At 34.7% G+C, this 10348-nt stretch overlaps 1 protein-coding gene across 21 annotated transcripts in view; it reads left to right on the top strand.

Moving 5' to 3' along the window:
* The window catches only part of chb (chromosome bows), a 133841-nt gene that overhangs the window by 101020 nt on the left and 22473 nt on the right, over positions 1-10348 (top strand). For 17 of the 21 annotated variants that reach the window (XM_070131842.1, XM_070131841.1, XM_070131835.1 and 14 more), the window contains exons 4-10: positions 5221-5314; positions 7140-7235; positions 7707-7864; positions 7996-8105; positions 8315-8441; positions 8601-8854; positions 9085-9233. In XM_070131842.1, coding sequence (XP_069987943.1) covers positions 5221-5314; positions 7140-7235; positions 7707-7864; positions 7996-8105; positions 8315-8441; positions 8601-8854; positions 9085-9233 — 988 coding nt within the window. The remainder of the gene's footprint in view (positions 1-5220; positions 5315-7139; positions 7236-7706; positions 7865-7995; positions 8106-8314; positions 8442-8600; positions 8855-9084; positions 9234-10348) is intronic. The other 4 variants (XM_070131843.1, XM_070131824.1, XM_070131839.1 and 1 more) reach the window with 2 other exon arrangements.

Here is a 10348-nt window from a genome sequence, read left to right as displayed (position 1 = left end):
AAATGATGTTAGGTCCCACCATACACTTTTACTGTACACTACTCTGTATTGTGATGCTTTTTGTTCCATTGGCTGCTTGTGCATTTCTATATAGTGTGATATCTTAGTTGCAGTGTCATACTTTATCACAGATGAGTATTTCAGACTCATTATATCAAGAAGGCTTCTCTTGTTATTTATTTATTCAGTTTTATTTACTTATTGATATACTATTAGGCACTTTAAGAAAAGGGGATGTTCCCAGATACTCTGCATGACATTATTATGATGCTAGCAGTAGTAGCATCAATATCAAGGTTTGACTATAAAGCTCTGCTTAATTTCTGCAGGGGTCTAATTTAACCGCTTAAAAAGAAAAAAAATCATATGACTCCGACTTTTGAACTTTTTTCCCCCTCGCCTTACCTTTCTCCGTTTTCTATGCCCAGCCGTACGTACACAGAGGAGCAACGGGCAAGGTAGTTTTTAATGTGTTTTTTTCAACCAGCTGAGTCTGGGTTGTGCATGCTCAAGTCTGGGACTTTGGTTCCTGTCAAGACCATTAACCAGGCTTGATTTTGTGTGGTTCGGATGCATGTGTTGCGAGCCACGCGGAGGCTGCATGAGTATCTCTGTTGGAACCTTAGGTTTTGTTTTTTTAGTAGGAACTTGATATGCTATTGACATAATTGGGTCATAATGAAATGAAAGTAAGAGTGTAATGATAAAAGCCTTTTCTTGAGTTCCTACTAAAAACTTGTAAGTGAACGTGGTTATCAGGGCAGTATGAATGAGAAGACAGCAACTCCAGACAGGTATGGCAAGGCAACAGTGTACAGTGTACGTATGGTGAAGTTTATAAGGCGATGTAAGGTCTCCAGGATTGTATGTGATCAAACAGTTCGAACATTTTATTAAACACTACATACATATTCTCTCTTGGACACATATTTCTGACCTTCCTGTCTCTCTCTCCCATTCCTTGCACGCAGCTTCTCAACACAGGAGCCACGGCCAAGGTAGTGAGTGTGTGCGCCTGGTGGATGGGTGATGAGAAACGACTTGTAGGGTATAGTAGTTGGGTTGTGGATGTTTGCCGCTGCTTTGGGAATGCGTCTGATTTGGAAAGCCACTGTACTTTGATTGTGAAGTGTCTGGTGGTGCTTTTAAGACTGGAAGTGCGCCAGTTAATGATGCTATTGGACTGCCTTAGGTGTATGAACTGTTTTATTACTGAAGGGTATGAGGTCTGGAAGGTTGTGTGTGTGTGTCCAGTCTGTTTCTACTTGGACAAACTGCCCTGGAGTATGGAGTTAGTCTTGCCTTGCAGTATGTTGTACATAATTTGATATACATAAAACTAACTTTATTATGTGAACTAGAGTTTGATCAAATTTCAAACCAAGTATTAATAGAAGTTCATGCATGCATTAGGTAAAGTGGTTCCCTTTGTTTATAAGGACATTGTTAAAATATAGACATGGTGTAGAATTTTAGAATAGATGATTTGTTACATAAAGTATAAACCCAATGACCAGAGATAATATGACATATAGGTCATGTCCACTGTAATTTTAGTTTATTAAGAATATTTACACAGAGATGGCTCCACAAGTGGCTAGTCACTAAGGTGTCTATTATTAGTTCTACCTACCCTTTTCCATGATTTTCAGCAATGCATGTGTTTATTATTCAATTACTTTAATGATTATTGGTATTTTGATGATATAATCATAATGTCAAAATGATGATAACAGTATCAATATTAATAGCTTTAAAAAGAATGAATTTCCGAAAATTCAAGGAATGGGGAAATAGGACGTAGTTTATAGGGCCTATTAAGTGGCTCCCTGGCTGAGCACTAATGAAGCCATCTCTGTGCAACCGAATTCACTAAAAAATACAGTGGACAGTATATAAATCCACGGTCAATGTGGTAAGCAGCTTCCACACCATTTGTTATTACCGATAAGTTCACATTTTCATAGTATGTAAATTATTATTAAGTTTACGTAGAAAGTGTTTGTTGTTCTTTTCTCTACAATTGTATCCATGGTTCAAGTTGTTTGCAAGTACCACAGTTGTAACAGATTCTCCCTAGTACCAGTTATTCATTATTTACATCATGCAATCTGTATTTTCTGTCTCTGTTGTACCAGTGCCATTTCTACTATAAGAAATTTATAAAGACTTATGCACTCTGTATGAATCTTTTTATGTTACTGTTAATGCAATATAAGGGATGGAAATATATTTAAGTTAGTGCTGTATTACCATGCCTAATATTGAAAACCTAAACTAGCTGGTGATTAAGATTAAGATGTAGATATTGCCCCTATCTTTGTATGTATATGTTAACATCATTGCCCCCATAATTACTAGGTCTCTGGATCCCTAGCCCAAATATTTCTTCTTTCCATGATAGTTTCTTAATATAGGCATCATTTTTTCGTAAGCTAAAAGAAACAGATAGGATCAAGGTTTTGTCTACTCTGTTGTCTTTCTGTTTTTCCCCACGGGACTACTTTGTATGTTATTTAAATGTAAGTGAATATAAATTGTAATTAACTAAACCTTTGATTCATGGACTCAAAAAAGAAATCAAACATTTCATTGATTAACTTGGTAGCCGCCGCCACCCGGGGCACTCCCGAGGAATTCCTTAGGTCCGAGCTCCTTTTCATTATCGCCCTTATTTCCCAGTGAAAAGGTATAGGGGATGATAACCTTCTCACAACAAAAAATAATTTATTTATGGTAACAAACAAAAAGGTTAGGATTCATCATCATCTGTCATCCCCCCTCCCCTCAAAAAAAGCTCTCACAATAGGCCTACTTAGAATTACTCGCTACTGAGTTGAACATAGGAAAGAAAACAGTGAGTAACCAACAATTTCGCAACTGGTCAGAACAAACAGGAATACGCTGCGCCTCACTCCTCTGTCACAAATGTCACCGTTTACTTTCTGCTTAAATTAACAAGAACTCTTGACAACCCAAGATAAGAATGCTAACTGGTCCATCATAACCGAAATTTTACATTCAACATTAATGAGGAAAGTCAGCTCATGGCAAATAACCTCCCGGCGCGGAGAAAGTCATAACCATCCCCCTAGAGCGTCGCGGGTTCCTTGACTTGGCTCTGCATAGTAGCTGCTCCCATGAAATCTCTCGTTCGAGTAAAAAAAATGTATATATATATATATATATATATATATATATATATATATATATATATATATATATATATATATATATATATATATATAAGTATTTCTTTTTCCTTCACTCGAAAAAATATCTACATATTTTCTCATTTACAACAAGTTTTGATATCCTCAATATTAAAGCAAGACGGAAATTGGTTCAAAAAATAAAATCTAAGAATGCGTATTTTCCCGGAAAATACGTGTCGGCCCTGTTGGAAAAGAACCGCGTAATTCAAAATGTGTTATGACCCAATCTGGCCATTACACATCTACTTACTTTCTTATTTTGTCTTTTCACCCCTTCAGATACCCCCCACCCCATCATGTTTATGATATACTCCTGTTTTGATTGTCACCAAGCAGTCATATTCGAAACAAATAAGTATTTAAGTTGTAAAAAATGGTGCCAATAAAGAAGCAGGTGAATGTTAATTAGTAAGGTATTGATCACTCTGTATGATGTGTTTGTATGATTACTGAACAATAACAGTGTGTTGTGGTATGTGTGACAGAAATTCTTGGCCCCAGATGGTGTGTCCTTGTAAACGAACAGTTAGGTAACACAACACTTCACTAAATTTTTTGTGGAACACCATCCTCCTCTACTTCTTGCCTTGTTCTTTTGTTGTTAGGTGAATACACACCCTTTGTAATGATGAAGCGTGAAAATGAAGTATGAAGAATGGAGATCAAGTGTTGCTTCATGAAGTTGTATTTGAAAAAAAGGGAAAATAGGCAGCCTTTGGTGGTTTGTTTCCGTGTAGCATGCATCCAGTCTCATGTTGACTAAAAGCTATCTCAAATAGCCTGCTAATGCACCACATACAGTTGCGTAAGTTATTTAAGTGTGAAGAAATTTCATATCATATTTCACCACTACCAATTATATGTTTAAATGTCACTCTACACACTTTTTTATTCACCTTTTATTCATTTACATTTAAAGAAATATTTGTGTATTTGGTGTATTTTAAGAGGATTCCAATTATAAGGATTTCTGTTCTGAAGTACAGCATCATATAGTGTGATCCAGTTTCTTTATAACATATGATGCTGAAAATGCAATAAATTTCTTGATGTGTTATTTGCTATGGAATTATTTGTGTTGTAAATACTGTCATTCTTGATTCAACAGCCCAAGATATACTTTTTTTAATTGTTGAAGGTATCTGTGAGAATGAAAATTCTGTTTAGGCATCACACATGATCACGTTTTATTAATGGAAAAGCATGTTTTTTAATTTATTTCCATATTGGTTTTGTTTTGTTTATTTATTTGTTTATTTTTTATATTCAGATATTGTTTTAAAGCGTTCTTAGTGTGCTTGATTTATGTTTAGATACATGTTGCCGCGAGATGTACTAAAGTGTTGAAGGAATGGTTGTGAAGAAGGAGAGAGAGAGAGAGAGAGAGAGAGAGGGTATGAAGTGGCTTTTGTAAGAGTTGTGCTTCCTTATTGTTCTCCAGCCCATACCAAGACAGAGTTGGTGGTTGTTGAAGCTATGTATTTGTGTGTAAACATTTATTCTTTTTATTTTGTTTATCTTTTTCTTTTTATTGTAGAGGTGGGGGGACAATGGGAATCTTGAATTGGACAACCACATGTTATCCCCAATATTTATATTTACTGCAGGACCAGTTTATAAAATAACCATTTTAAAGGCTAATATTTTTGGGGGGTCATTGAAAATGTGTTGTTTGATTGTATTGTATTGGAACTGTAAAAAAAAATATTTTGGGTTTACATATGTGAAACTGCATATATATATATATATATATATATATATATATATATATATATATATATATATATATATATATATATATATATATATATATATATATATATGTGTGTGTGTGGTATATACATTTATGATAAGTGAATGTAAGTACAGTTTCTATGTATAGACATCTTATGTAAGTTTTTTTGATAGGAAGACTATAATACTTGTAGGAAGCCCTGTTTAGAATAACTCCCTATTCCTGTCTTTTAAAAGGTCAAGGTCACTAATACAAAGTGCATTTCAACAGGTCAAATCCGGAGGCAGCAAATCAAGAGCCAGCAGTGCCCCTCCTGTCAGAAGATCCGTCCTTGGGGCTGCCCTACCCCCAAAGAGTGCCGGAGGTGGGTGTGCATTGTGATTGCTCTCCTTGTGGGAGAGTTTGTGAGCCTGATCTAACGATTCTGTGCCTGGCAGCCTCTGTGGCATGGAGGGTGCCAGGTACTTGGATGACGAATGCTCTAATCGTTTGTCGAAGTTCGTGGGGGGGAGGTGGAGTGACGTGCGTTTCTGTTTAGTGTGTAACCCTACTTCTTTCCCAACCTTGTAGGCTTAACCTAGGATATTAATGGGTGAAATTGTCATTAGTAAAACCTATGTTTTGATAGTTGTGTACAGTATTCAGTTTTACCTTGTACTTGGCATTTGATACAAGCTCAGTTTAGATTATTTATGTTGTTATCATCACTTTTATGTAAGATATTTAAAAGGTAATGAAGTGCAACTTTAGATGCAGGAGGCTTTGTTCAGAAAGCAGTGTAAACGTTATTGCAGAAGTTTAGGATTTCAAATTTAGCTTTATATATATATATAGTATATTAATATTATATTTATGATTGTATATATATATGTATGTATATATGTATATATACATAAATACACATACACAGACACATACATTCGCATATAAATGCACATATATATATATATATATATATATATATATATATATATATATATATATATATATATATATATATATATATATATATATATATATATATATATATATATATATATATGTATGTATGTATGTATATGTATACATACATACATACCTATTTATGTGTGTGTATATATATATATATATATATATATATATATATATATATATATATATATATATATATATATATATACATATATATAGATATAGATATAGATATATATATATATAGATATATATATATAGATATATATATATATATATATATATATATATTAAATATAAATATAAATATAAATACACACATATATACACACACACACACACATACACACGTGTGCGTGTGTATGTGTGTGTGTGTGTGTACGTGTGCTTGTGTACATACATACATACATGTACATATATATATATATATATAATGCAGTTTTCCGAAAAGTACAAAAAAAGAAAATTATATTTTCCAGTCTAGATATACATATGAACATATACATACATATACATATATATATAATACTGTTTTCTCATAAGTACAAAAAAAGGAAATATTTTCCAGTCCTGATGAAAGATAAATATGCTTTTTTCGTTCCAAAAATAAATGATGCTTCAGTTAGCAACTTTAGTACAATAGTTCTAGTTCATAGTAAGGCAAGCTATAAAAGGTTGGAACAGCCCTCACAGGCATGTGCTATATATCTAAGTGACTTTCCCTAAACAAATAGTTTGTCATTGATCAGTTTTGTCTTTTTAAGCAAAATCAAGCTTTGTATTGCATTGTTTGTGAAAGCGTGTGCCAAAGTGATAATGTCATATTTACTGCCTGTTCATAAGAAGGAGAAGACGACATAAGGTTATCTCTCCCTTCATATGAAAATCCATAATTATGGCTTAGCATGCGATGTGTACAGTGTATGCAGACTACCATCTGTACGCTAACCCTGTGCAGCCCTTTTAGTTTGGCTTATTTTGAAGTCAAGGACTCCACAAACTAGAAGCAAAACCATTCCAACAACTTTCCAGTGTTGACCCCATCCATTTGTTCTCTAACACTAATCATAAATGAAGGAAGTGGATGGCACTCCTTCACATACGGAAACTTGTTGGAAAGGTTTGTGTTGCTGCGTGACAGTACTAACACATGTCATATTGTCCTCTTCCCCTCCTCTCTCCCCTTGCCCCCTCTGGCCCTGTATGCATGATGACTATGTTGGCGTGTGTGCATATAGCAGGGGAGAGTGGTGGTGGTGGGGGCCCTCGAACAACAATCAAGAGAGTGCCATCTATCAGTCGGGGGAGAGCAGGGTCATCATCCTCATCTACAGGTACTAACGACCTTATCTATTCATGAATAAATGTAAATTTATTAATTTTTATTTATTATTATTTTTTTTTTTTTGAATTATTATTATATATTTTTCGTGGTTATGCATCTTGTTCTTTGATTTGAACAAGAAGCTGAGGAATCTGTCTCTATACCTTTCTTAAATCTAACAGCATTTTTAAACATTTCATTCTCTTTTGTGTTTATAAAAATGTTCCTAGAGGATTTGAGCAAAAGCCTAAAATAGCTAGATAATGAATGATTTGCATTTTCTATAAGCAAATGATTGGCTTAGTATATGTAATTGCATTTATGTAAAAAGTTATTGGTCTTAATGCCTATTTTTTCACAGTTAATAAAATTACAGATGCATTGTAGAATAGATAAACACTGTAATAAATGTGTGACATTAATACCAATGTATTTGTCTAGCAGTACCAAAGATAATCAACAGAATTATTTCTCCCTTTAGCTCCTGCTGGAGCTGTGGATGAAGCCTCGTTCTTTGCCTCATTTGAGGATGTTCCTAAAGTTAACATTTACTCTGCCCGGGAACTGGAGGACAACCTCACCAAGATCAGGGAGGTTATTTCCAGCCCTAGTAATGACTGGGACAAGAGAGTAGATGCAGTAAGTATAGACTTGTGCATGTTTTGTTTTGAAGTATGAAATAAAGTATGGATGGGAATTAAGGTTACATAATTGCTCATACTGACTATTGCAAAGGAATTTTTAACCAAGACCGCAATGTATCTTTACAGCTGAAAAAATTGCGAAGTCTCTTAATTGCTGGTGCCAATGGGTATGAGGAGTTTTATCCTCATCTTCGGCTTTTGGAACCTGCCATGCAATTGTCTATCAAAGATCTCAGGTAAGTCACAGTACTCAATTTTGATATAGAATAATGATGAAAAATGTTTATTTAGAAGCAAGTTTTAGAAGAGCATATGATATAGATTTATTTTCTGACCTAAGAGTTAGGAGCTTGTAAAAATATTTTGTTTTAGAGTTACATTAGTTAGACAGTAAAGATGCCTGAATTGAAATTGTCAGATTATATAAGCCACATATCTCTTGTAGGTCACAGGTGGTCCGAGAAGCATGTATCACTGTTGCATACATGTCCCAGGAACTTCACCATAAGGTTGACCATTTGTGTGAGACTGTCCTGCCAAATCTTATTTACTTAATACCCAACAGTGCCAAGGTATGTACAATCTGAATGATACATTTTATATACATAAAGCCATATAAAAGTTTAGATGTGGGAAATAATTCTGATGCTACTTTCACCCAGACTTAATAAAGTTAAGTTTGAACTGCTTTCATATTTAATGATTTTAATTTCTTTCTTTCACAATTACAGGTGATGGCATCCTCTGGCGTTGTCACGATCCGGTTTATAATTCAAAACACTCATCACCATAAATTAATTCCTATCCTTTTGCGAGAGATCAGTAGCAAGAATAGAGAGATCCGCAAAGTCTTGTGTGAGGTTTTAGATCAATTAGTGCATACGTGGCCCACTCATTCTATGGAAAAGCACGTTCTCATCCTTGCCGAGACAATTAAGAAGGGAATCACAGATGCTGATCCTGAAGCAAGAGCCTTTTCCAGAAAGTAAGTCCTTTTGAGTTAAGTACTTTTGGGTAATCAGTTATTGTGAAAATTATTTGGGAAAGTTATTTAAAAAACTGATTATGTCAGGATGAAGCAAAATCTGTGAAGCGAATACTAGTATCATATTATTGGAGGTTGGGGGTGAAAAAATGCATATTGGGGATTTAGAGGGGGAAAATCAATATTTTTCTCATATGAGCAGAGACTTTAACCAAAAAGCCTTACTTCAGAGCATATTGGGGCTTTGCGGGCCACTTCAAGGACGAGGCAGACAAACTGCTGAACTCACTGGACCCGAGCTACAAGAAGATGCTTCAGGGAGAGATGAGCATGTCCAATTCATCTTCATCACAGTCTCTGCACAACTCCCAGAAGTCAGGTATGAACAGTCAGTCAGCAGATTAGAAAAGTGCGGAACCATGAAAGGAAGGTTTTTAACAAGTGTCAGGTCAAGGAATTAGTGAGAGACATTTTTTTGGAAATTGATGTAGTCACATCATAACGTGTTAGGGTGGACAGATAAGAAGGAAATAGTAAATATGACAATGGGAGTATTTATTTTAGTACATTTATTTTAGTACTTGTCACTGACTGCTAGTATGATGTGACTATGTAATAGGATCAGTTTTAGTTTTAGTTATGTGTATATATATACATGTACATGTTACGTGACATAGTATAAGGAAGCTGGTGTAGCTGGATCAGTGTTGTTGATGGCAAGTAGATGGACCTACCTCTAGTCAGGGTACTGGTGAGGTGAGTGGTAACAGATGGTTTTACAGGTAGGAAAAGTACTGGCAGGAATGCTTTCATTTTCTTAAACACTGAAGGCAAAGACTCTTGCAGCAATTTGTGGAAATAAATGTATATCTCCTTGAAATTCACAAGTGAAATTACACATGTTCATAAAAAGACATTGTTAAATTTAGATTGGTGGAAATCAGTTTCTTATTGTTGTGTGCATATATTTTACAATGCTTTCTATTAGTCATTAATATTACCCTTTCCTTTTTTCTTTTTTCAAACTTCTTTATCTTTAGTTGTGCAACAAAAGGCTCATTAATATTCGTTAAAAGACATGGTTTTAATTGTTTACTTTTATCGTATGCAAGTTTATTTAGTTAAAGTACATCAATTTTGCTGCAGGACTCACTTGACATACATATTATATTTATTTTTTGCATGTGTGTGTACATAACAATCGATTTGGGTAGGGTTATGACACACATTTTAGCACATTCTTCTAATATGGGTAGTTCAATTTGCGCATGTGTGCGTCTTTGTAGTTACTTTGATTATTATGATTTTTTTTTGGTATGACTTTATTTTGATGGGGTTATGTATTTAGTACCTTTAGTGTTTACAACTGGCAAGCATATGACACACAGCTCATGCTTGGCCTTTGCTTGCTTCCCCCAAATCCTTCCTACCTCAACTACACCACCTCTGTGGCTTGTGTGTGCCTGGATGTTGCGCATACGCTCTACGTGGACT

Source organism: Penaeus vannamei, chromosome 17 (genome assembly GCF_042767895.1).
Source record: "Penaeus vannamei isolate JL-2024 chromosome 17, ASM4276789v1, whole genome shotgun sequence".
Taxonomy (NCBI): Eukaryota; Metazoa; Arthropoda; class Malacostraca; order Decapoda; family Penaeidae; genus Penaeus; species Penaeus vannamei.
Note: the sequence above shows the minus strand (reverse complement) of the source record. Positions and strands in the feature narration are given on the sequence as shown.